Source organism: Theropithecus gelada, chromosome 3 (assembly GCF_003255815.1).
Source record: "Theropithecus gelada isolate Dixy chromosome 3, Tgel_1.0, whole genome shotgun sequence".
In the NCBI taxonomy this organism is placed as follows: Eukaryota; Metazoa; Chordata; class Mammalia; order Primates; family Cercopithecidae; genus Theropithecus; species Theropithecus gelada.
In genome coordinates, this window is record NC_037670.1 from 11,758,533 (window position 1) to 11,785,846 (window position 27,314).

The window sequence follows — 27,314 nt, forward strand, 5'->3', positions numbered from 1 at the left end:
GCTGGAGTGCAGTGGCCAGATCTCAGCTCACTGCAAGCTCCACCTCCCGGGTTTATGCCATTCTCCTGCCTCAGCCTCCCGAGTAGCTGGGACTACAGGCGCCTGCCACCTCGCCCGGCTAAGTTTTTGTATTTTTAGTAGAGACGGGGTTTCACCGTGTTAGCCAGAATGGTCTCGATCTCCTGACCTCGTGATCCACCCGTCTCGGCCTCCCAAAGTGCTGGGATTACAGGCTTGAGCCACCGCGCCCGGCCTCACACACTCATTCTCACAATCTCGGGGAACATGTGTGGACCCCCAGAAGGTGAGAATCTCTGTTCTCCATTCTGCTCATCCTGTTTGTAAAACCACCAGGCTCTGTTCATGGGTTTCCGGTTACATGGGAAGGAGTCCGATGTCTTATATCACTGTCACGCTGGGCCGAGAGCACTTCCTTTTTTTTTTTTTCTTTTTTTTTTTTTTGAGACAGAGTTTCACTTTGTCACCCAAGCTGGAATGCAATGGCATGATATCGGCTCACTTCAACCTCTGCCCCCTGGGTTCAAGCGATTCTCCTGCCTCGGCCTCCCGAGTAGCTGGGACTACAGGCATGCGCCAGCACGCCCGGCTGATTTTTTTGTATTTTTAGTAGAGACAGGGTTTCACCATGTTGGCCAGGCTGATCTTGAACTCCTGACCAGGTGCAGTGGCTCACACCTGTAATCCGAAAGCACTTCCTGACGTTGTCCTGCACTGGAGTGTGAGGAGGAAACAGGGCTCGTCCTGCCACAGCCCAGGGTCCAGAGGCTGTGACTCTTTGTTAAAATGATGCAGAGAGGCTGGGAGTGGCGGCTCACATCTGCAATCCCAGCTCTTTGAGAAGCTGAAGCAGGAGGATCGCTTGAGCCCAGGAGTTGGAGAGCAGCCTGGGCAACATAGCAAGACCCTATCTCCATGAAAAATTTAAAACTTAGCAGGGCTACAGGTGGTGTGCACCTGTAGTCCCAGCTACTTAGGAGGCTGAGGTGGGAAGATTGCTTGAGCCCAAGAGTTGAAGGCTGCCGTGAGCTATGATCGCATTACCACATTCCATCCTGGGCAACAGAATGAGAAAGAAAGAAAGAAAGAAGAAAGAAAGGAGAGAGAAAGACAGAGAAAGAAAGAAAGAATTAGAGACTTAAAGCCAAGGGTGGTGACTCACAGCTATGATCCCAGTGCTTTGGGAGGCTGAGGTAGGAGGATCACTTGGAGCCAGAAGTTCAAGACCAGCCTGGGCAACATAGCGAGACCCCGCCTCTACAAAAATTTTTAAAATTAGGTTGGCATGGTGGTGTATACCTGTAGTCCCGCCTACTCAGGAGGCTGAGGTGGGAGGATCACTTGAGCTCAGGAGTTAGAGGCTGCAGTGAGCTATGATCAGCTGGGCAACTGAGGAAGACTCTGTCTCCAAAATAAATAAACAAATAAAATAAAAATTAGAATTAGAGGCTGGGCATGGTGGCTCACACCTGTAATTCCAGCACTTTGGGAGCCCAAGGTGGGTGAATCCTGAGGTCAGGAGTTCAAGACCAGCCTGATCAACATGGAGAAACCTCATCTCTACTAAAAATACAAAATTAGCCGGGCGTGGGGGCAGGATCCTGTAATCCCAGCTACTCAGGAGGCTGAGGCAGGAGAATCACTTGAACCCAGGAGGCAGAAATTGCGGTGAGCCAAGATCACGCCACTGCACTTCAGCCTGGGCAACAAGAGCGAAACTCCGTCTAAAATAGTAATAATAATAATAATAATAATAAAATGAGAATTAGATGCCGGGCTTGGTGGCTTACACCTGTAATCTCAGTACGTTGGGAGGCCGAGGTGGCTGGATCATCTGAGGTCCGGAGTTCGAGACCAGCCTGACCAACATAGTGAAATACTATCTCTACTAAATATAAAAAATTAGCTGGGAGTGGTGGCATGAGCCTGTAATCCCAGCAGTTAGGAAAGCTGATATGGGAGGATCACTTGAGGCCAGGAGTTCCAGACCAGCCTCGGAACTTTGGCAGGCCAAAGTGCAGGGATCACAAGATCAGGGGTTTGAGATCAGCCTGGCCAATGTGGTGAAGCCCCGTCTCTACTGAAAATACAAAAATTAGCCGGGCGTGGAGGCGGGCACCTGTAATCCCAGCTACTCGGGAGGCTGAGGCAGGAGAATCGCTTGAAACCAGGAAGTGGAGGTTGCAGTGAGCCAAGATCGCACCACTGCATTCCAGCCTGGGTAACAGAGCAAGACTCCGTCTCAAAAAATAAAATGCTCCCTGGACAGAGCCCATCCATCTCTGCCCACCATCACCATAACAGGCTAAGCAGAGGCAAGTCCCAGTGAACCCACCCCATGGCCCCAAGGGTGAGGGCTAGAGGTGGGCTGGCCACTGGCTCTGCCCAGTCTGGGCCAGCACACTGTGGAAGAGACCTTAAACTTATCCCTCAGGCCCAACTGAAACTGATGGTCAATAACATTGACCAAGGCCCTTCCCTTCTCTCAGTCACAGTGTGGATGTGATGGGACCCCAGCCCCAACCAGGAGGTTTTAGAAATGCTTCCTCTGCTGTAGTGAGATAGGTGGAGGGTTTCTGGCTAACCCAGGCCTTTTCAGTGCCTTGGCCTTGGCCATCATTGCACCCACCACTCAAAGGCAAGGTGTGTGACCTTGAGTGCCGATGTGTGAAATTGGCCCCAGGGAAGATCATAATTGGAAGAAGAAGGAGGTGGCCGGGCGCCGTGGCTCATACCTGTAATCTCAGCACTCTGGGAGGTCAAGGCAGGTGGATCACCTGAGGTCAGGAGTTTGAGACCAGCCTGACCAACATGGCGAATCCCCATCTCTACTAAAAATACAAAATTAGCCGGGTGTGGTGGCGGGCACCTGTAATCCCAGCTACCTGGGAAGCTGAGGCAGGAGAATTGCTTGAACCCGGGAGGCGGAGGTTGCAGTAAGCTGAGATCGTGTCATTGCACTTTGGCCTGTACAACAAAAGAGAAACTCCATCTCAAAGAAGAAGAAGAAGAAGGAGGAGGAGGAGGAGGAGGCCAGGTGCAGTGGCTCACACCTGTAATCCAACCTGCTGGAAGGCCAAAGCAGGAGAATTGCTTGAGGCCAGGAATTCGAGACCAGCCTTGGCAACATAGAGAGACCCTATCTCTACAAATTGTAAAAAAAAAAAAAAAGCAAAGAAATTGCTGGAAATGGTGGTGTGCACCTGTGGTCCCAGCTACTTGGGGGGCTGAGGAAGGAGGAGGATCACTTGAGCCCAGGAGATTGAGGTGAGCTATGATCACTTCACTGCACTCCAGCCTGGGTGACAGAGCAAAACCCTGTTTCAAAAATAAAATAAAATAGCATCCCGCAGATGCAAATGAGATAGTAAGCAGGGCAGAGACCTGGCCGCAGAGGTTGGAGAAGACCCTAGAAGCAAAGAAACTGAGTCAGGGAGAGCAACCAGTGCTTCCAAGAAGATCGGCTGAGGAAAGCTGATAGCAAAAGAATGATGTAGATGCAATGAGGCTGTTTTCATTTCTTTATATTTTCTTTTTCTTTCTTTCTTTCTTTTCTTTTTTTTTTTTTTTCTGAAACGGAGTCTCTCTCTGTCACCCAGGCTGGAGTGCAGTGGTGTAATCTTGGCTCACTGGAAACTCTGCCTCCCAGGTTCAAGCGATTCTCCTGCCTCAGCCTCCTGAGTAGCTGCGATTACAGGTGCGCGCCACCACGCCCAGCTAATTTTTGTCTTTTTAGTAGAGACATGTTTTCACCATGTTGGCCAGCATGGTCTCGAACTCTTGACCTCATGATCCGCCCACCTCGGCCTGCCTAAGTGCTGGGATTACAGGCGTGAGTCCCCACGCCTGGCCTGAGGCTGTTTTCTTTTTTTTTTTTTTTTTTTTTTTTCTTGGTGGCAGATCCATACTCTATTGCCCAGGCTGGAGTGCAGTGGCCGGATCTCAGCTCACTGCAAGCTCCGCCTCCCAGGTTCACGCCATTCTCCTGCCTCAGCCTCCCGAGTAGCTGGGACTACAGGCGCCCGCCACCTCGCCCGGCTAGTTTTTTGTATTTTTTTAGTAGAGACGGGGTTTCACCGTGTCAGCCAGGATGGTCTCGATCTCCTGACCTCGTGATCCGCCCGTCTCGGCCTCCCAAAGTGCTGGGATTACAGGCTTGAGCCACCGCGCCCGGCCAAGGCTGTTTTCTTAAAGGAGAGAGATGCTGGAGTATCTGTCAGGCCTCTGAGAGCAAGCCAAGCCATCGCATCCCCTGTGACTTGCCCAGATGGCCTGAAGTAACTGAAGAATCACAAAAGAAGTGCAAATGCCCTGTCCCGCCTTAACTGATGACATTCCACCACAAAAGAAGTGAAAATGGCCAGTCCTTGCCTTAAGCGATGACATTACCTTGTGAAATTCCTTTTCCTGGCTCATCCTGGCTCAAAAACCTCCCCCACTGAGCACCTTGTGACCCCCACTCCAGCCCACCAGAGAATAACCCCCCTTTGACTGTAACTTTCCTTTACCTACCCAAATCCTATAAAACGGCCCCACCCTTATCTCCCTTCGCTGACTCTCTTTTTGGACTCAGCCCGCCTGCACCCAGGTGATTCAAACGCTTTATTGCTCACACAAAGCCTGTTTGGTGGTCTCTTTACACGGATGCGCATGACAGTATCCTTAAGTGCTGATGGGAGAGAGCCAGCGGGGAAGAAAGATGCCATCTATAGAAGAGCGAGGATGCATGGTAACATGGGATTCTGAGAAACTTGGACCCAGGGAGCCAGGCCTTGAATCAGAGGAGTGCCACCCAGACCTCTACCTCCTGTGAATCTCACAACACCTCAATCGTACCTTTAGCGAAGTCCTTCTCTCACAGTACTGTAGTATTTGTTCATTCCTCTGGCCCCTGCACACTTCCCACCACACACACACAGCACACCTGGGAGCCCCTGAAGTCCCTTGTTCATCAATGTGATCCAAGTATCCAGTGCCCGGAACCTGCTATGCACTCGGCTCGTTTTGATAAATGGCCCTAGTTTGAATGACAGCTATGGAAGGCAAGTCTCAGAGACATCATCAGATTCATGGGGAGTCATTTTCCTAAAGCAATGAATGAGCTCTGCAGATAGACCAGGAGGCTGCAGTCGCCAGGAGAGTGAACTCCTTCTGGCCTTCAACCCTCAGCCATTCAAAACACAGACACGCCCGTACACAGAGCTAGAGTCGGGGCAGAATGGTCAGCATCGCCTTGGACTCAAATCAGTCAGCTCCACGCTCGGATGCACTAGCTAAGCCCCTCTGTCCCAGGCCTGCCCTTGCCCATATGGGAGTCCAGGGGATTCATTTCCTGTCCCGGTTGGATTCATTTCCAGCTGGAATACAGAGAAAAGAGTAAAAATCCCCTACTCAAGTTAAACTTATCATCTCCTGATGGTTGAGGAGATGATCAACTTTGTGGTAAATCTCTTCTTCAATACCAAGCCAATGTGAGATGGGGCCTTAAAACTCTAGGGTCGTAGGCCAGGTGTGGTGGCTCATGCCTGTAATCCCAGCACTTCGGGAGGCTGAGGTGGGAGGATCATGAGGTCAGGAGATCGAGACCATCCTGGCTAACAGGATGAAATCCCATCTCTACTAAAACTACAAAAAAAAAAAAAAAAAAAAATTAGCCGGGTGTGGTGGTGGGCACTGGTAATTCCAGCTACTCAGGAGGCTGAGGAAGGAGAATTGCTTCAAACCGGGAGGCAGAGGTTGTAGTAAGCCGAGATCGATCGTGCCACTGTACTCCAGCCTGGCAACAGAGCGAGACTCCATCTCGAAAAACAAACAAACAAACAAAAGAACTCTAGAGACAAGGCCACCTTAGGAATTGCAGGAAGAAGCCAGCCCAGAGACCAGCTGCCCTGTCCCTTGTTCTGGGACAACTTCCGGTGGGATTTCCCAAGACTGCAAAGGTCCCAGGTAGCTTAGAGTAAAGGGCACCTAATTAGGAACAAAAAGATCTACCATCAGCCAGGCGCAATGACTCACGCCTGTAATCCCAGCACTTCGGAAGGCCAAGGTGGGAGGATCGCTTGAGGCCAAGAATTCAAGACCAATCTAAGCAATATAGTGAAACCTCACTTTACAAAATAAAAATGAAAATAAATTTAAAAATTAGACAGGCATGGTGGCACGCACCTGTAGTCCCAGCTACTCAAGAGGCTGAGGTCGGAGGACTGCTCCAGCCCAGGAGTTCAAGGCTGCAGTAAACTATGATCATGCCACTGCACTCCAGGCTGGGCAACAGAATCAGACTCTGTCTCAAAAAAAAAAAAAAAGACCCAGGTTTCAGTTCTACACTGGCCACTCCTCAGCTACATGACTTGGCCATTTAATCTATTCTTTCCTCTGGGCCTGTTCCTGCATCAACAAAATGTAAATACAACAAACTGAAAACACTTTCTAAACTATAGAGTACTCTTTCTTTCTTTTTTTCTTTTGGAGACAGAGTTTTCGCTCACATTGCCCAGGCTGGAGTGCAGTGGTGTGATCTTGGCTCACTCTAACCTCCACCTTCCAGGTTCAAGCGATTCTCCTGCCTCAGCCTCTCAAGTAGTTGGGATTACAGGCATGCACCACCACACCCGGCTACTTTTTTTGTATTTTTAGTAGAGACGAGGTTTCACCATGTTGGCCAGGCTGGTCTCAAACTCCTGACCTCAGGTGATCCTCCCGCCTCAACCTCTCAAAGTGCTGGAATTACAGGCGTGAGCCACTGCGCCCGACCTGAAGTACCATTTCATATGTGAGGAATACAGATGTATTGAAATGATATTGATAAAGGCGATGATGTCCGCTACGCTGCTAACCAGATTGAACTAACTGGTAGGACATCTACTGGTGAAATGTGACTTAAGGAATTATCCTTAAAGTATAAATCTAGTGAGGCCGAGTGCCGTGGCTCACGCCTGTAATCCCAACACTTTGGAAGGCCGAGCCAGGCAGATCGCCTGAGCTCAGGAGTTTAAGACCAGCCTGGGCAGTAAGGTGAAACCTTGTCTCTACAAAGCATACAAAAATCAGCTGGGCATGGTGGCATGTGCCTGTAGTCCCAGCTACTCAGAAGGCTGAGATGGGAGGATCACTTGAGGTCAGGAGTTCGAGACCAGCCTGGCCAACATGGTGAAACCCCATCTCTACTAAAAATAGAAAATTTGCCAGGTGTGCTGGTGAGAACCTGTAGTACCAGCTACTTGGGAGGTTGAGGCAGGAGAATCGCTTGAACCCGGGAGGTGGAGGTTGCAATGAGCTGAGATCATGCCACTGCACTCCAGCCTGGGCAACAGAGCGAAACTGTCTTAAAAAAAAAAAAAAAAAGAAAAGAAAAAAAATATGCATGTGATCAAAACTTATTGAACAGATGGGGATAAATTATATGCATGCAAATTACAAGTACAAAATAAGATGTGTGTAAGTTAAACCTCAATAAAGTTTATTTTTAAATGCATAAATAATTATTAAGATAAGAAATAGAAACATGTGTAGCCCTATATCTATTAAAGACAGTGAATTTGTTATCAGAATCCTCCCCACCAAGAAAACTATAGGACCAGATGGTTTCACCGTGGATTCTATAAAACATTTAAGGAAAAAGCAATAACAGCTTTACCCCAAAAATCTTTCAGAAAATAGAAGAGAAGGGACTATTTCCCATTTCCTTTTATGAGACCAGCAAAAGTCTCATAACCAAAAATCTGACAAAGACGTGGCAAGGAAAGAAAATTATAGATAGGTGTTGTCCTAGTTTGAATGTTTATGTCTCTTCCAAAATTCATGTTGAAACTTCATCCCAATGTGGTGGTATTCTAAGGTGATTGAGTCAGCCAGGTGCAGGTGCTCACATCTGTAATCCCATCACTTTGGGAGGCCAAGGAGGGCAGATCACCTGAAGTCAGAAGATTGAGACCAGCCTAACCAACATAGCGAAACCTCATCTCTCTAAAAATACAAAAATTGGCCAGGCAAGGTGGTGTGCACCTGTAATTCCAGCTACTTGGGAGGTTGAGGCAAGAGAATAGCTCAAACCCAGGAGGCAGAGATTGCAGTGAGCTGAGATTGCACCACTGCACTCTAGTCTGGGCAACAGAGCAAGGCTCTGTCTTAAAAAAAAAAGAAAAGAAAAGAAAAGGTGATTGAGTTATGAGGACTCTGACCTCATGAGTGAGATAAGGTGCCCTTATACAAGGGCTTGAGGCCAGCATGGTGGCTCATGTCTGTAATCCCAGCACTTTGGGAGGCCAAGGTGGGCAGATCACTTGAGGTCAGGAATTTGAGACCAGCCTGGACAACATGGAGAAACCTTGTCTCTACTAAAACTACAAAAGTTAGCCGGGCATGGTGGCAGGCACCTGTACTCCCAGCTATTCAGGAGGTTGATGCAGGAGAACTGCTTGAACCTGGGAGGCGGAGGCTGCAATAAACTGAGATCATGGCACTGCACTCCAGCCTCGGCAACAGAGCGAGACTCTGTCTCAAAATAAATAAATAACTAAAAGGGCTTGGTGGAAGTCATTCACCCCTTTTTGCCTCTTCTGTCTCTTCCATCATGTGAGGACACAGTGTCCTACCTACCACTCCAGTGTATGCTATATTCAAGACACCATCTTAGAAGCAGAGACCAAGCTCTCACCAGACACTGAATCTGCCAGCACCTTGATCTTGGACTTCCCAGCCTCTAGAATCATAAGAAGTAAATTTCTATTCTTTATAAATGTCCTGGTCTCAGGTATTTGGATAGCGTACTACCATCAGACCAAGACACATATCAAATACAGAAATATAAATAAAGATCATACATAATACATCCAAATGACATTTATCCAGTAAAAATAGGCTGGGTGTGGTAGCTCACGTCTATAATCCCAGCATTTTGGGAGGCCAAGGTGGGAGAATCCCCTGAGGTCCAGAGTTTGAGACCAGCCTGGACAACATGGTGAAACCCCATCTCTACTAAAAATACAAAAATTAGCTGGGCATGGTGGCAGGTGCTTGTAATCCCAGCTACTCGGGAGGCTGAGGCAGGAGAATCACTTGAACCTGGAAGGCGGAGGTTGCAGTGAGCCAAGATCGTGCCACTGCACTCCAGCCTGGGTGACAGAACGAGATTCTGTCCTCCCTGCCCAAAAAAAAGAGGTTATGAGGAATGAAAGATTAGTTTAATATTCCATAATCAATGTAATTTGCCACATTAACATAATAAGACTGGAAAAACTTGTAATCACCTCAATATAGATGCAGGAAAAGCATTTGACAAGATTGAGCACCTAATCACGATGAAAACTCTCAACAAACTCAGAAGAGAATATCCCCTCTAATAAGTGAAACTCTAAGAAAAAAGTGAAATAGGCTGGGCTCAGTGGCTCATGCCTGTAATACCAGCACTTTGGGAGGCCGAGGCGAGTGGATCATCTGAGGTCGGGAGTTCGAGACCAGCCTGGCCAACGTGGCGAAATTCTGTCTCTACTAAAAATACAAAAATTAGCTGAGCATAGTGACTCACGCCGGTAATCCCAGCCACTCGGGAGGCTGAGGCAGGAGAATCGCTTGAAGCCTGGAGGGGGAGGTTGCAGTGAGCTGAGATTGCGTCATTGCACTCCAGCCCGGGTGACAAAGCGAGACTCTGTCTTGAAAAAAGAAAGAAGGAGAGGAAAGGGAAGGGAAGGGAAGGGAAGGGGAGGGGAGGGGAGGGGAGGGAAGGGGGGGGGAGGGGAGGGCACGGGGGGGAGGGGAGGGGAGGGGAGGATGAAATATTAAGGATCCCCCCGATAAGCAAAAACAAAACAAGTATGTCTGTTCTCACCATTTCTATTAAATATTTTACTAAAAGTTCTAGCCAGTCCAGTAAGGTAAGAAAAAAGAAATAAAAGTCATAAAGTTTACAAAGGAAGAAGCAAAAATATCTTTATTCACAGAGGACCTGATAGATTATACAGACAGTCAAAAGGAAAGCAATAAAGTAAGCTACTAGCACTAATGAGTGAACTTAGCATGATCTTTGAATACAAGGTCAATAAGGCTGGGCGCAGTGGCTCACACCTGTAATCCTAGCACTTTAGGAGGCTAAGGCAGGCAGTTCACCTGAGGTCGGGAGTGTGAGACCAGCCTGACCCACACGGAGAAACCCCGTCTCTACTAAAAATACAAAATCAGCGGGGCTTGGTGGCGCATGCCTATAATGGAGTAATACCCAGCAACAAATATAAGTGAACTACACATGTATATGTGAAACATGGAAGAATCTCAAAAATGCAAGTGAAACAAACCATACATAAAAGATTATATGCTGTATGGTTCCATTTATATGAAGTTCAAGAATAGTCAAAACTGATCTATGATGATAGAAGTCAGAACAGTGCTTTCTAGTGAAACTGCCTTTGCAAAGATTATGACAGTGAGCGAAATCTGAAATAGCTGACTCCGTCTTGCTTCTAACCTCGCAGACTGGGTGTCTTCGCTCATTCCTGGGTAGAGGCCAAGCTGTACCATGGAAGGAATTTAGCTTATAGTTTAACTTTGAAGCAAGGATGATAATAGTCCCTCCCTAAAATGGATTCCTTCCTCCTTGTTCAGGGGAGGAAACTGCCTTTGTAAGACTAATGAACGACCATGAGATTAGAATTATGGGTGCCTGAATTCTGCTGAAATGTAGACATGGTTTCTATAATCCTTCACGGCTCAGGAGACACGTGGCCAGAGGTCATAACATTGATGACTTCCCCATTTGCTCCTATAGACCACTATGGTAGAACCTAAGTTGGTCTTTTGAGATATTTTTCAGACTTTTGCATCTCAGCAACTGACTGACCCCACCCAGACTCATGACTCATCACTTAACCCGTCCTGTAGCCTTGCACCCCGTGTTGGACTCAGTGCCCAAGGACTGTTTTCCACACCCCTATGATGGCATCCCCAAACAGTAAGCAGCGCCCATTCCCTAGTCCCCCGCCCATTAAACTATCCTTGAAAAATCCTAACCTCCAAGTCTTTGACGAAACTGATTTGAATGATAACTCCAGTTCTCCCACGAGGCTGGCATCGTGTTAGTTAAAATCCTTTTTTACTGCAATACCACGGTCTCAGTGAACTGGTTTTGTCTGGGTGGCAGGCAGGAAGAACCCATTGAGCAATTACACTGGGGTAGAGACTTTCTGGGAGCTGATGGAAATGTGTATGCATTTATCAAAACTCATCAAATTGTACACTTAAGATCTGTGGGCCTGGCACAGCGGCTTACACCTAAAATCCCAGCACTTTGGGAGGTCAAGGCAGGAGGATAGATTGAAACCAGGAGTTTGAGACCAGCCTGGTCAACATAACAAGACTTGTTTGGTAAACAAGTCTTTACAAAAGATATATATGTGTGTGTGTGTGTGTGTGTGTGTGTGTGTGTGTGTGTATATATATATATATATTTTTTTTTTTTTTTTAAATGGAGTTTCTCTCTTCTTGCCCAGACTGGAGTGCAATGGTGCGATCTCGGCTCACCATAACCTCTGCCTCCTAGGTTCAAGCGATTTTCCTGCCTCAGCCTCCTGAGTAGCTGGGATTACAGGCATGTGCCACCACGCCCAGCTAATTTTGTATTTTTAGTGGAGATGGGGTTTCTCCATGTTGATCAGGCTGGTCTAACTCCCGACCTCAGGTGATTGGTCTCCCAAAGTGCTGGGATTACAGGCATGAGCCACCACGCCCAGACAGAACTTTTTTTTAATTAGTCCAGCATGGTGGTGCACACTTGTAGTCCCAGCTCCTTGGGAAGCTGAGGTAGGAGGATTGCTTGAACCTGGGAAGTCAAGGTTGCAGTGAGCCATGATCACACCACTGCACCCCAGACTGGGCAACAGAATGAAATCCTATCTCTAAAAAAGAGAAACATCTGTGCATTTAAGTATGTGTACATTTTATCTCCATTAAAATATATAATTTTATATATTCAGCCTTTTATATATTCAGGCTGCAAATATATATATGCAGTCTGGGCTACAAGGTGAAACATTACTTACAGTAATGTTATTTAAAAATTAGAAACAATTTAAATATCTTATATTAGTTAATAAAGTGTGTGTATACTCAAGTTCTACAACCACAATGATATCATAGAAGGCTATCTATTGCCAAAGACAGATGTTCATGATAATTTATGTGAGAAGGAAACTTACCAGGCTAGGTGCAGTGGCTCACACCTGTAATCCCAGAACTTTGGGAGGCCGAGGCGGGTGGATCACGTGAGGTCAGGAGTTTGAGACCAGCCTGGCCAACATGGTGAAACCTTGTCTCTACTGAAAATACAAAGCATATTAGCCAGGTGTGGTGGCATGCACCTGTAGTCCCAGCTACTTGGGAGGCTAAGTCAGGAGAACAATTTGAACCCAGGAGGCAGAGGTTGCAGTGAGCTGAGATCACGCCACTGCACTCCACCCTAGGTGACAGAGCTAGGCTCCATCTCAAAAAAATTAAAAATAATAAAAATAATAAATTAGTAGGGTGTGGTGGCACACACCTGTAATCCCATCTACCTGGAAGGCTGAGGCAGGAGAGCTGAGACTGTGCCATTGCACGCCAGCCTGGGCTACAAGGTGAAACTCCGTCTCAAAAAAGAAAAGAAACTTACCAAACGGCATGTACAGTGCAATTAACATGTAAGCACAGAGCAAGATCTGAAGGCTTCTCACTGAAGTGAGAGGTGTAACACTGCATGTTTCCATGTTTTCTACACTAAACATGTACGTACTTTTATAATAAGAAAAAACTAGGCTGAGCACGGTGGCTTATGCCTGTAATCCCAGCACTTTGGGAGGTCTAGGCGGGTGGATTGTTTGAGCCCAGGAGTTCGAGACCAGCCTGGACAACATGGTGAAACCCCGTCTCTACAAAGATATACAAAAATTAGCCAAGTGTGGTGGTTCATGCCCATAGTCCCAGCTACTCGGGAGGCTGAGGTGGAAGGATCACTTGGGCCTGGGAGGTGGAGGTTGCAGTGAGCAGTGATGGCACCACTGCACTCCAGCCTGGGTGACAGAGCAGAACTCTATCTCAAAAAAAAAAAAAGATAAAGAAAATTTTTTTGTTTAGATATTTAGTTAGATATAGATCTATAGATACAATTGATGCTGGCCATTCACTGTAGTTATGCTCTATGAAATCACCATTTACACTATATTAGTGAATACTGAACCATTGCTCATACGGGAAATACAGGGTTAGGGTCCTCTGAGCCTCTGATTTCATGATAATCAACCCGTTAATACATAACCTTGTCTTATGTGTGTTTCTGCTTAAAGGCACCTTTTAACATATTTACTATAGATTCATTAACATTGAACTCACAGCCAACAGCACTATAACTCATGCCTGAATGAGGCTTATCTAACACACATATTTTCTCCGCAAGGAACATCACAGCCTCTTTGCGCTTAGGGACGCCAGACAGCACTTCAGCGCTATGACTGGGGGACATTCTAAACAACAAAACCACCCCCAAAAAGGCAGAAAGATGCAAAAACTGTGGTACTAAACAGACCTTGAAAAGGACACTTAGCCGAGTGCGGTGGCTCATGCCTGTAATCCCAGCACTTTGGGAGGCCAATGTGGGTGGATCATCTGAGGTCAGGAGTTTGAGACCAGCCTGACCAACATAGTGAAACCCTGTCTCTACTAAAATACAAAAATTAGCCGAGTGTGGTGGCGGGCACCTGTAATCCCAGCTACTTGGGAGGCTGAGGCAGGAGAATCACTTGAACCTGGGAGATTGCAGTGAGCCGAGATCGTGCCATTGCACTCCAGCCTGAGCAGCAGAGAGAGATTCTGTATCAAAAAGAAAAAAAAAAGAAGAAAGGAAAGGAAAATAACAGGATACTTATTTGCGGTTTGAGAGCTAAAGCAAAGAGCCAGGGTGTCACCTGGTTTGACCTCAGTATGAAACATGCATGTCTGGTGACTCAAAGTTTTTGCTACTGTGTCCCATGTCCATGAATGATCACTGCGAGTTATTGATTTGGGGGTTACCCATCAATTTCAGCGATGAGGGGAATTCACAAATACGAAATCTGCAAATCATTAAGACGGACCGTGTATAGACATATGTAGAAAGGAAAGTATTTCCAAACCTTAGACCTGCACTCCTGGGGCATCTAGGGAGGGAAACCCCACTGAACCACAGCAAAACCCACTGAACTGCATCTCGTGGACCTGCTTGTTTCCAGAGAGGCAGGAATGAGAAGCAAAAGGGAATTAATGGTGCAGGACTCACCACAACCATCTTCGGAATGTGCCCAAAGTCATGGGCATGGCCTTGATTTTGCCTGCTGTCTTTATTGGTTTATATTCGGGAATGTAAAATCTTTACAAGGGTTTTCAGGAGCCGATCCCAAACTCAGCCCAGGCTCAGACTCCCAGGAATTCTTCAACTGCCAATTTCCCCATCCAAAGATATCCAGGACCTTCAGGCACACAGCTGGACGGGTCACTTAACCCTAAAACTTGCAGAAGGGGACATGCGTCCTGAGCACGGTGCTTGAAGCCCAGAAGGTTTCTCCACCAGGGAGGGGCTGGCAGAGGCTCTGAGACTGAGAGCATCTTGAGAGGTGCTGGAACTCATAGTAATCAGTCCAAGAACTCCAGATGTTTCTGGTGACTACGGTCACACGCCACATAATGACATTTCAGTCAACGACAGACTGCATATACGAGTGGTCTCATAAAATTTCTTTTCCTTTTTGAGACAGGGTCTCGCTCTCTCTCCCAGGCTGGAGTGCAGTGGCACTGTCTCAGCTCACTGCAACCTCTGCCTCCCAGGTTCAAGTGATTCTCCTGCCTCAGCCTCCTGAGTAGCTGGGACTACAGGCGCGTGCCACCACGCCCAACTAGTTTTTCTATTTTTAGTAGAGATAGGGTTTTGCCATGTTGGCCAAGTTGGTCTCAAACTCCTGACCTCAAGTGATCCACTGCCTTGGCCTCCCAAAGTGATGGGATTACAAACGTGAGCCACCACGTCTGCCCCCCTACCCCCATTAAAATTATAATACTATATTTTAGACCGGGGGCACAGTGGCTTACGCCTGTAATACCAACACTTTGGGAGCTGGGGCAGGCAGATCACTTGAGGTCAGCTTGGCCAACATGGTGAGACTCCTTCTCTACTAAGAATACAATAATTAGCAGGGCATGGTGGCAGATGCCTATAACCCCAGGTCCTCAGGAGGCTAAGGCAGGAGAATCCCTTGAACCCAGGAGGCAGAGGTTGTAGTGAGCAGAGATCACGCCACTGCGCTTCAGCCTGGCTGACAGAGAGACTCCATCTCAAAAAAAAAAATTAATAATAATAATAATAATGTATTTTTACTGTACCTTTTCCATGTGTAGATATGTTGAGATACACAAATACTTGCCATTATATTCCTAATGCCTCCAGAATTCAGCATAGTCATGTGCTATACAGGTTTGTAGCCCAGAGCAACAGGCTAGACCATCTAACCTAGGTGTGTAATAGGCTAGACCATCTAGCCTAGGTGTATAATAGGCTAGATCATCTAGGTTTCTGTAAATACATCCTTTGGTGTTCCCACAATGACAAAATCTTCCAATTATGCATTTCCCAGAACATAGCCCCATCATTAAGCCATGCATGACTGTATATTGATCATCAATATCAATGTGGTTTATCAGATAAGAAATTTCTTCTTGAAGGGAAGTGCCAAGCCCTTGAGGGTGGACACCTTTGGAACAATTCACCAGCTCACAGTCACCCCCTTCACCTCTGCCTCCTCTATTGAGAAAGGTGAGTCCACAGCCCCACATGAACCTACTTGGCAGTGAGGACCTCCCAGTCAGCAGGTAGGCCCTCCCACGGTCCTGCCACCTGCTGCCACGGGCTACTGTGTTTCATCCGCTCAGTCTGCAAGAAAAGCTCTGCAAAATGTGGAAATAGGGCAAAAAAGCTGAGGGCCTAACCTTCTAGAGTCAGGCTACAGCGCCATCTCATGAGCCTGCTTACATGCGGTATGACACCCTGGGGGAGTGTCACTTTGAGTTACCGCTCACTATTCTATGTCACTTTGAGTTATTCGCTCACTTTGAGTTACCGCTCAGATTCTGCCAAGTTGGATGTTAACTCATACAAAACTGGTAAGAAGCAGATGATTTTGGCTGTGCGTGGTGGCTCATGCCTATAATCCCAGCACTTTGGGACGCCGATGTGGGCAGATCACCTGAGGTCAGAAGTTGGAGACCAGCCTGGCCGACATGGTGAAACTCCGTCTCTACTAAAAATACAAAACACATAGCCGGGTGGGGTGGTGGGTGCCCGTAATCCCTGCTACTCAGGAGGCTGAGATGGTACAATCACTTGAACCCAGGAGGCGGAGGTTGCAGTGAGCGGAGACTGTGCCCCTGCACTCCAGCCTGGGCAACAGAGTGAGACTCTGTCAAAAAAAAAAAAAAGAAGCAAATGATTTATTTTCAGTAGAGACAATAACCACAAAGCTCTTGTCTTTACTATCCCATAGGATCAAACTTAGTGGTCTTAATTTCAGGTTCTTATTTATATACATATGTAAATTGCATACTTTAAATATAATATATAATTATGTTACCAGTTCAGCATCCCAAATCAGAAAATCAGAAATCCAAAATGTTCCACTTGGCATTTCCTTTGAGCATCATGTCAAGGCTCAGAAATTTTCAGATTTTAGAACATTTTGGATTTTGGACTAGGGATACTCAACTTGTATATAATTTATATATAATATAAATTATAATTTAAATATAATATATATAAGTTATATAATATATACATTGTTTAAATAGAAATATAAATTATAATACATAATTCACATATTATATAATACATAATTTACATCGTATATAAATGTATCTTTCATATTGTATATATTATATATAATGCATGAATTGTATACAGTAATGTATATTTTATATATAATATATTATTAATGAGATTATATTAATTATTGAGATATATTATATATAATAATATATCTCAATGACTATATTATATATTTCAATTATATATTATATCTTATATATTTCAACAATATATAATATGTATTATATATTTCAATAATACATATAATATATTACTGGAATATATATTAATTATTATCAATAATTATTCAGTTATATATAAACAATTATTCAATGATATTATTCAGTATTATACATTATTCAATATATCAATAATTATTCAAGATTTATTATCAATAATTAATATCAATAATTATTTGATAATATATAATATATTACTGGAATATACAAATTATTAATAACACATTAAATATTCATATATCATTGTATATTATTCTATATTCCATATTCACATAGAATATGGAATTCATAATGAATGAATATTTATATTGAATATTTATATTCATATAGAATATGTAATATAAATAATTCAATAATTCTATATTATTGAATATAGAATATATATTATTTACATATTATATATCACAATGACTATATATTATATATTTCAATAATAATATGTAATATACATATTATATATACACACACAAAGAATTAATCTTACCCTAAAGGAGGTCTGGCCTTTGCACTTGGCTCATGGGAGGTATTTGGAAGCCCTCAGAATGTCTAGCTTGGTCACAGTGTCCGTCTACTTGGGGAACTTCGACCATGCCACATGGTCTATGCTAACTCAGGCCACATTGGATGGTTTGTGCTAACAATGTCCTTGATGAGGACATCCTTGCACCACCTGGTACCAGCTCAACTTCCAGAGGGGCTAGAATCTGAGTCAGCCATACAGGCTGGCCATAGTCCATATGACCAAGACAGTAAAATCTCTGGTTCAGATGAGGTTCCCTGTGTGGCAATACTTTGTATATATTGACACATGTCATTGCTGGGGAAGTACCACTGTCCACAACTCCATTGGGAGGGGACAACTAGAGGTTCCATACATGAAACTCTCCTGGGCCCTGCCTGCCCCACGTGTCTCTTCCCTGGCTCATTTTAATCTCTATCTTTTTTTTGAGACCGAGTTTCACTCTGTCGCCCAGGCTAGAGTACAATGGCACAATCTCAGTTCACTGCAACCTCTGCCTCCTGGGTTCAAGCGATTCTCCTGCCTCAGCCTCCCGAGTAGCTGGGATTACAGGCGCCCACCACCATGCCCAGCTAATTTTCATGTTTTTGGTAGAGTCAGGGTTTGATCACGTTGGCCAGGCTGGTCTCGAACTCCTGGCCTCAAGTGATCCTCCCACCTCGGCCTCCCAAAGTGCTGGGATTACAGGCATGAGTCACCGTGCCGGGCCTAATCTGTATCTTTTTGCTGTAATAAACCATGACCATGAGCATAAGAGTTTTTTTTTGTTTTGTTTTGTTTTTGTTTTTTTTTTTGAGACAGAGTCTCGCTCTGCCACCCAGGCTGGAGTGCAGTGGCCGGATCTCAGCTCACTGCAAGCTCCGCCTCCTGGGTTTACGCCATTCTCCTGCCTCAGCCTCCCGAGTAGCTGGGACTACAGGCGCCCGCCACCTCGCCCAGCTAGTTTTTTGTATTTTTTAGTAGAGACGGGGTTTCACCGTGTTAGCCAGGATGGTCTAGATCTCCTGACCTCGTGATCCGCCCGTCTCGGCCTCCCAAAGTGCTGGGATTACAGGCTTGAGCCACCGCGCCCGGCCGAGCATAAGAGTTTTTAATACATTCTCTGAGTTCTTCTAGCAAGGTGCCAAACCTAAGGGTGGTCTTGGAGACCCCCAGTGTACAAATACACACATGTGTGTATACACACATATATCAGTTTCTCTAATCCTCTTTTTGCTCATTTGTTTAGACACAGGGTCTCACTCTATCACCCAGGCTAGAGTGCAGCAGCACAATCATAGCTCACTATAGCCTTGACCTCCTAGGCTCAGGGGATCCTTCCCCCTCAGCCTCCTGAGTAGCTGAGAATACAGGCATGTGACATCACACCTGGCTAATTTCTCTTTTTTTGTAGAGATGGGGTCTCCCTATGTTTCTCAAGCAGGTCTCAAACTCCTAGCCTCAAGTGATCCTCCGGCCTCAGCCTCCCATAGCACTGGAATTACACTGTGTCCCAGCTCTCATCCTCTTTTAAACCAGCTTTGTTATTCTGCCAGTTCCCTCATTAAATGAGTTCGATAAAACCCGTAAATCAAACAGTGCTCACTATGTACTTGCATGAGAATGACCACTTAAGCATTTTTTTTTTTCCTTTTGAGACAGAGTCTCACTCTATCGCTCAGGCTGGAAAGAAGTGGCACGATCTCGGCTCACTGCAACTTCTGCCTCCCGGGTTCAAGTGATCCTCCTGCCTCAGCCTCCCGAGTAGCTGGCATTACAGGCACCTGCCACCACAACTGGCTAATTTTTCTATTTTTAGTAAAGACGGAGTTTCACCATGTTGGCCAGGCTGGTCTTGAACTCCTGACCTCAGGTGATCTGCCTGCCTTGGCCTCCCAAAGCACTTAAGCATTTTGAGACTTACACTTCATTTAATAGCATTCATTTTTCTTTTCTTTTTTTTTTTTGAGACGGAGTCTCGCTCTGTCGCCCAGGCTGGAGTGCAGTGGCCGGATCTCAGCTCGCTGCAACCTCCGCCTCCCGGGTTCACGCCATTCTCCTGCCTCAGCCTCCCGAGTAGCTGGGACTACAGGCACCCGCCACCTCGCCCGGCTAGTTTTTTGTATTTTTTTAGAGACGGGGCTTCACCGGGTTAGCCAGGATGGTTTCTATCTCCTGACCTCGTGATCCGCCCGTCTCGGCCTCCCAAAGTGCTAGGATTACAGGCTTGAGCCACTGCACCCAGCCAATAGCATTCATTTTTCAATAAAGAGATTACGAGAGCTGAAAAATGTATATGTTCAAGCTCTACAGTGGTCTCCAGGGATTGCTAGGGCAGTGACAGGAAAGCTTAGGGCCTCTGGGAGCTGAGAGCTGAGAGAAGGGCCCTGAAGTCTTTTTTTTTTTTTTTTTTTTTTGAGACGGAGTCTCACTCTGTCACTCAGGATGGAGTGCAGCGGCACAATCTTGGTTCATTGCAACCTCTGCCTCCCAGGTTCAAGCAATTCTCATGCCTCAGCCTCCCAAGTAGCTGGGATTATAGGCGCACACCACCACGCCCGGCTAATTTTTGTATTTTTGGTAAAGACAGGGTTTCACCATGTTGGCCAGGCTTGTGTCGAACTCCTGACCTCAAGTGATCCACCCACCTTGGCCTCCCAAAGTGTTGGGATTACAGGCATGAGCCACCGAGTCCAGCCGCTAAAACCTTCCTAATGCTGAGAGGGCTTCTGGAAGCAAGGCTTGGATGGTCAGCCTAGAGAGAAGCACATCCAGTACCTCACTGCAAGCTGCCATGGTCTATGTGACCAAGCCACAGTAAAATCTCTGGCTCAGATGAGCTTCCCAACATAGCTGATTTTTTTTTTTTTTTTTTTTTTGAGACAGGGTCTTGCTCTGTTGCCCAGGTTGAAGTGCAGTGGCTTGATCTCTGCTCACTGCACCCTCACCCCACTGGACTCAAGTGATCCTCTTACCTCAGCCTCCTGAGTACCTGGGACTACAGGCACATGCCACCCCACTTGGCTAATTTTTGTATATTTTAGTAGAGACAGGGTTTCAGCATGTTGCCCAGGCTGGTCTCAAACTCCTGGGCTCAAGCGATCCTCTGGCTTCAGCCTCCTGAAGCACTGGGATTACAGTCATGAGCCACCTTTCCCAGGTAACATTGCTGATTTTATTGATCACTAAAACAGGCTCAGGGACTTACATAAGGGTAAACCAGTCACTTCCCTAGCAACACTCGCATCTTGGCCCCTGGCAGGATCTAGATGGCAGGCCTGCTCCGTCCTGTTGGGGGGACCTGATGGCTGCATCCACAGCCATGGCGCTGACCAGAATAGCAGGTCCAAGTCCTGGCATTGAAGGGCTCAGGCCACCTTGAGGGACCTGTGAGCTGTGGTCGTTCAACACCATAGCATTATACCAGGGCCGGCCCACTGCCTGGAAACCTGGCATCCCCTCACCTTGGAGGTCCTTCCTGCTTCTCTCTGAAGAAGGGTCCAAGTCAGCCCCGGAACCTCCAACAAGGATAGTCCAGCCTCCCCTGCCAGCATCAGGCACCTCATCAACCACGACAAGAGGCACCTGTCGGACTCTGTGGCGTCCTGGCCTTTTTCCTTCAGCTCTGCTCTGGGCCAGAGGCCCCCTGAAGCAATTGTCGGAGTCTTGCTATTTCTGTCAATTGCGTTATTCTTTGTAACCCAAAGAGCTCTTTAGGCGGTTTCCACTCAAAGCATATAAATACTGCAGTCAAATCAATAAGTAACAAGATGACAGAGAAGAGAAGAATTTTGTGAGAAAGCGAAGGTGGGAGACAGCTACTGTTTCCAAATACAAAACTGACCCCTCTGGCCAGGCATGATGGTTCAGGGGTGGTTCATGCCAGTAATCCCAGCACTTTGGGAGGCCAAAGTAGGAGGATCGCTTGAGCCAAGGAGTTCGAGACCAGCCTGAGCAATATTGCAAGACCCGTCTCTAAAAATCATACAAAAAATAGCCAGGTATAGTGGTGCACACCCACACTCCCAGCTGCACGAGAGGCTGAAGTGGGAGGATGGATTGAGCCCAGGAGTTCGAGGCTGCAGCGAGCCATGGTCATGTCACTGCACTCCAGCCTGGGCAACAGAGTGAGATCTTGTTTCAAAAAAAGAAAAAAAGAAAAAAAAAATCTGACCCCTGAGTCTCAGCCTCCAGACCCATCCAGCCATGCTGGGGAACAAGGTGGGCTGCACACTTGTTCATTAGGCAGGACTCGATACCCCTGGCCAGCAGTGAAGGGGCATTTGCTCTGTCCGCCACTGCTGGCCCACCTAAGTGCTGTTGTGTGACCCTCTCGTGCTTCAGAGTCGGGCTGAGCCCCGGCCCCCGGGCTAAACACCAGCAGGGCAGAAAGGCAGAAAGCAGCTGGGTGAACGTCTATCTGCGGCTACCTGTCAGCCTCTCCGTCTCAGTCTACAAAGTCCTTGTCCTTAAGGCTGGTGGGACCTCATCCGCATTTGCTCAGAGCCCAGATATCCAACTCTGCCCGCCCCAGGGGTTCTGGGTGCATCGGAGCCAGAAGTGGAAGAAACCGGCTAGAAATCAAATCCCTTTCCCTGGCACCAGTGCTGTTTTTGGCTTCTGTATTCCACTACCTAACCAATGGAAACTGGCACCTGCCTCGGTGCCCACGGGCAGGGCGGGCAGCTTCACCCTGGTTTGGCCAGGCCGATCCAGAACATTTGTTTCAGAGGTGATTGGGAAAAGGAAAGGATTTCAAGTTACGGAGGAAAAGAGAGCTGCTTGCAGGAGGAGGCCAGAGGAGGGAGAAACGCCAGCCTGACCCGCGCCTGGCCCCTTGCACCCCAAGTGACTGCAGACTTACCCTCATCACAGTTGCTCCCGGTGAAGCCAGGGCAGCACCTCCACTCCAGTGCCGTCACCGTGCGGTAGGACACTCTGTAGGTGGGTCTGATCAGAGTCCTGTAACTAACACACAGACAGCGTCAGCGGGGCGCAAGCTCCTGCCCACCCACCTCCAGACCCCACTCCTGCAAAGATGGGTCAGGCTATTTTGCCCAGCCAGGGCTCCGGGAGGCCCCCATGGTGTGGAAACCACTGCCGGGGTCCGTGTTCACTGGCTGTGCAAATGCCTTTGCAAAAATCATAACGGAGGAAGTTATGACAGTGAAAGAGATCAGACTTAACCAACTCCATCTTGCTTCTAACCTTCAGGCTGTCCTCGTTCATTCCTGGGAATAGGCCGAACTAATCTTGGGAAGAAATGTAGTTTATGGTTTGACTCTGAAACAAAATTGATAGTATCTCTTTCCCAAAAAGACCCCCTTCTTGCCTGGGGACAAGTCTGCCTTTGTAGGACTAACAAATTAGCTACAGGGTTAGAAATTATGGTTTAGGGGGCCATGCAGCCTATGGCTGTGAGAGTCTGAACCTCCCCAAATTGCTCCTGGGGATAACATCGCTATTATGAAACCTAAGGTCAGTGCTTGAGATATTTTGCAGACCCTATCCTCGATGGATCAGCTGATACCACCCAGACCTGTAATCTGGCTTGAGCAGTGCTACGACCCCATCCAGGAACAGAAGACGGCAAGAAAACCTCACTTCAGCCCCCTATGATTCCATCTCCAGCCTGACCAGTCACCACTCCCCACCTCCCGAGCCTCTACCCACCAAACTGTCTTTAAAAATTCCGTCCCGAATGCTCAGGAGACTGATTTAAGTGATTAAAACCAACAGTTCCCCACACAGCCGGCTCTGCGTAAATTACTCTTTCTCTCTCTCTCTGTCTCTCTCTTTTTTTTTTTTAGTTGAGACAGAGTCTCACTCTGTTGCCCAGGCTGGAGTGCAGTGGTGCAAGCTCGGCTCACTGCAATCTCTGCCTCCCGGATTCAAGCAATTCTCCTGCCTCAGCTTCCCGAGTAACTGGGATTACAGGTGTGTGCCACCATGCCCAGCTAATTTTTGTATTTTTGGTAGAGACAGGGTTTCACCATGTTGGTGAGGCTGGTCTCGAACTCCTGGCCTCAAGTGATCCACCCACCTCAGCCTCCCAAAGTGCTGTGATTATAGGCGTAAGCAACCGTGCCCGACCATCTTTCTCTATTTCAATTCCCCTGTCTTGATAAATCAGCTCTGTCTAAGCAGCAGGCAAGGTGAACCCCTTGGGCAGTGACAGCTATGTGACCCTGGACAAGTCACCATCCCTCTCTGTGTCAGCTGTGATCTAAACATGGATGGAACTGGAAGCTGTTATGTTACATGAACCACCCAGGCACAGAAAGACAAATACCATATGTTCTCTAAGAGGGAGGTAAACAATGTATACACAATGGAGACACGGAAGGGGAGTGGGTAGGTAATGAATGCAATGTATGTGATATAGTTTGGATATTTGTCCAAACTCCAAATCTCAGGTTGAAATGTAATTCCCAGCATTAGGTGAAGCCTGGTGGGAGGTGATTAGATGGGGGGACAGACCTCTCATGAATGGTCTAGCACCATCCCCTTGGTGACAAGTGGGTTCTGGCTTTCAGTTCATGTGACATCTGGTTGTTTAAAATTGTGTGGCGCCTCCCCCATCACTGTCTTCTTTTTTTTTTTAGATGGAATCTTGCTCTGTAGTCGGGCTGGAATTCAGTGGCGCAATCTTGGCTCACTGCAACCTCCACCTCCCTGGTTCAAGCGATTCTCCTGCCTCAGCCTCTCGAGTAGCTGGGATTACAGGCACGCGCCACCACGCCCAGCTAATTTTTTTATTTTTAGTACAAACGGGGTTTCACCTTGTTGACCAGGATGGTCTCGATCTCCCGACCTCGTGATCCGCCCACCTCGGCCTCCCAAAGTGCTGGGATTACAGGCGTGAGCCATCACGCCTGGTGCTCCCTTACTCTCTTTCTCCCAATTCGCCTTCCGCCATGAATGAACGCTCCCAGACACCTCCCCAGAGGCCAAGCAGATGCTGGCACCATGCTTGTAAACCTGCAGAATTGTGAACCACATTAAACTTGTCTTTATAAATTACCCAGTCTCAGTTATTTCTTTATAGCAATGCAAGAACGGCCTAAAACAGTACATTATTTGGGTGATGGATTTCCTGAGAGCCCTGACTTCACCACTTCATCAGTTGCACTTGTAACCCATAAATTTATACAAATAAAAAATAATAATAAACATAAAGTCCCTGGCCAGACATGGTGGCTCACATCTGTAATCCCAGCACTTTGGGAGGCCGAGGTGGGCGAATCACCTGAGGTCAGGAGTTCTAGACCAGCCTGGCCAAGATGGTGAAACCCTGTCTCTACTAAAAATACAAAAATTAGCCAGGCGTGGTGGCAGGTGCCTGTAATCCCAGCTACTTGAGAGGCTGAGGCAGGAGAACAGCTTGAACCTGGGAGGCGGAGGTTGCAGTGAGCCGAGATCATGCCACTGCACTCTAGCCTGGGCAACAGAGTGAGACTCCATCTCAAAAAAAATAAACAAATAAAATTAAATTAAATTTAAAATAAAGTCCCCTCTAGCTCTGCCATTCTACAATTCTCCAAGTGTGGCTACCTGTGATGGGAAAGTGTCCTAAACACTGAACACTGACCAAGATGATAAAGAAAGAAAAGGGGCCAGGCACAGTGGCTCACACATGTAATCCCAGCACTTTGGAAGGCCAAGGTGGGCAGATTACCTGACGTCGGGAGTTCAAGACCAGCCTGCCCAACATGGAGAAACCTCATCTCTACTAAAAATACAAAAATTAGTCGGGTGTGGTGGCATATGCCTGTAATCCCAGCTACTCGGGAGGCTGAGGCAGGAGAATCACTTGAACCCAGGAGGCAGAGGTTGCAGTGAGCGGAGATCATACCTTTGCAGGCAGGCAGGCAGGCAGGAAGGAAGGAAGGAGGGAGGGAGGGAGGGAGGGGAGAGAGGCAGGAAGGAAGGAAGGAGAGGAAGAAAGGAAGGAAGGAAGGAGGAAGGAAAGGAAGGAAGGAAGGAAGAAAAAAAAAGAAAGAAAGAAAAAAAGAAAGAAAGAAAGAAAGAAAGAAAAAAGAAAGAAAGAAAGAAAGAAAGAAAGAAAGAAAGAAAGAAAGAAAGAAAGAAAGAGAAAGAAAGAAAGAAAGAAAGAAAGAAAGAAAGAAAGAAAGAAAGAAAGAAAGAAAGAAAGAAAGAAAGAAAGAAAGAGCAGGACCTGCAAAATTTTCAACTATCATCTACTCTGACCTTTTTCCCAATTATTATTTCTTGTGGTTGATTCACCAACAATGAACCCAAAGTGTGTTTACTGACCACCCACTTTGTGCTATATTGTGGTCATAAATTTATAAAATTGTGTCCTCATCCTGAGAAAAGCAAGACACGTCAATGAAGAAAACTTGGCATACAAGGCCAGGAGCAGGGGTTACACCTGTAGTCCTAGCACTTTGGGAGGCCGAGGCAGGAGGATTGCTTGAAGTCAGAAGTTCGAGACCAGCCTGGGCAATATACCAAGATGCTGTCTCTACAAAAAATAAAAATAAAAAAATTAACCCAGCATAGTGGTGCACACCTGTAGTCCCAGCTACTTGGGAGGCTGAGGTGGGAGGGTCACTGGAGCCCAGGAGTTTTGAGGCTACAGTGAGCCATGATCGAACCACTGCACTTAGCCTGGGCAACAGAGCAAGACCCTGTCTCTAAAAAAAAAAAAAAGGAAGAAAGAAAAGAAAAAGAAAAAACTTGCAATACAGTAGGGGGACTCTTGCAGGAATTTAAAAAAAAAAAAAAAATTCTTGCAAAATGCTGTGAATCCCGTGGTAAAATTTCACGCTCCCACAGTTCTGAAATTTTTCTTACACATAAGTTGGATGCTTTTTTGTCACACTCCAAGAATCGTGAATATAAAATGCATGACCAAATTTCATAAGGGAGACACATTCAGGTTTTATTATTCACTTTACGTGCATTGTCATAACTGCTGCTTAATCAAGTTTGCACAATGTCCTCCTGAAGACAAAACTATATAACTTCACAAAATTTAAATGTGCTGACATGGAGCAACTTCATCGGTGAATGAAACAATCATGATTTAATTGGTAGCAGCAGGCGTGACGTTTGGAGACGCACTGTTGACAGGAAAACACATGAGTGGAGAATTGGATTTCAGAAGTACGGCTCTGAATCTGAAAAATCCTGTTATGCTCATTTCTTTTTTTTTAAAAGCAAAAACCTACACTCGTGTTTCATAAATATTCCAGCAAACCTGTTTCCCTCTGGAGATCAGGGGGGTGGCGTAGTTGTGTGCAGCTGGGGCAGGAAGTCTGTAGTAAGGAGGTAGGAGATGGCCAGGAGAGGTGCCCACAGCTGTGAGCTGGAGAGCAAAGCCCCCAGCTTTTGGGAGCAACTGGGCAACCCAGTGCAGGATGGGGAGTTGGAAAGGGCTGGCAGAGCCGTAGTGCCAAGGTCACCCCTCCTTAAAACAAGTGACTCTGGATGGGATGATGAGCCTGACTCTGAAGAGGACAAATGCACTATTTTCACAATACACACACACTCATATACACGCACACACACCTTCACATACACACCCACGTGAGCACACACGTGCACTCACACACTCTCACACCTTCACACGCTTGCACAAACTCACTTGCAAGCTCTCACAAACTAACACATACACACGCGCTCACACACACTCTCATTTGCTCTCTCACACTCACACACACACTCGTGCTTGCACACTCACACA

The 27,314-nt window shown here is 46.7% G+C and overlaps 1 protein-coding gene across 2 annotated transcripts in view; it reads right to left on the reverse strand.

The window, feature by feature from the left end:
- COL26A1 (collagen type XXVI alpha 1 chain) overlaps positions 1 to 27,314 on the reverse strand; it is a 201,614-nt gene that overhangs the window by 90,359 nt on the left and 83,941 nt on the right. Inside the window, exon 3 of one of the 2 annotated variants that reach the window (XM_025379662.1) lies at positions 22,467 to 22,564. In XM_025379662.1, the coding sequence (XP_025235447.1) occupies positions 22,467 to 22,564 (98 nt within the window). Of the gene's footprint in view, positions 1 to 22,466; positions 22,571 to 27,314 lie in introns of both variants that reach the window. The other variant, XM_025379661.1, reaches the window with a different exon arrangement.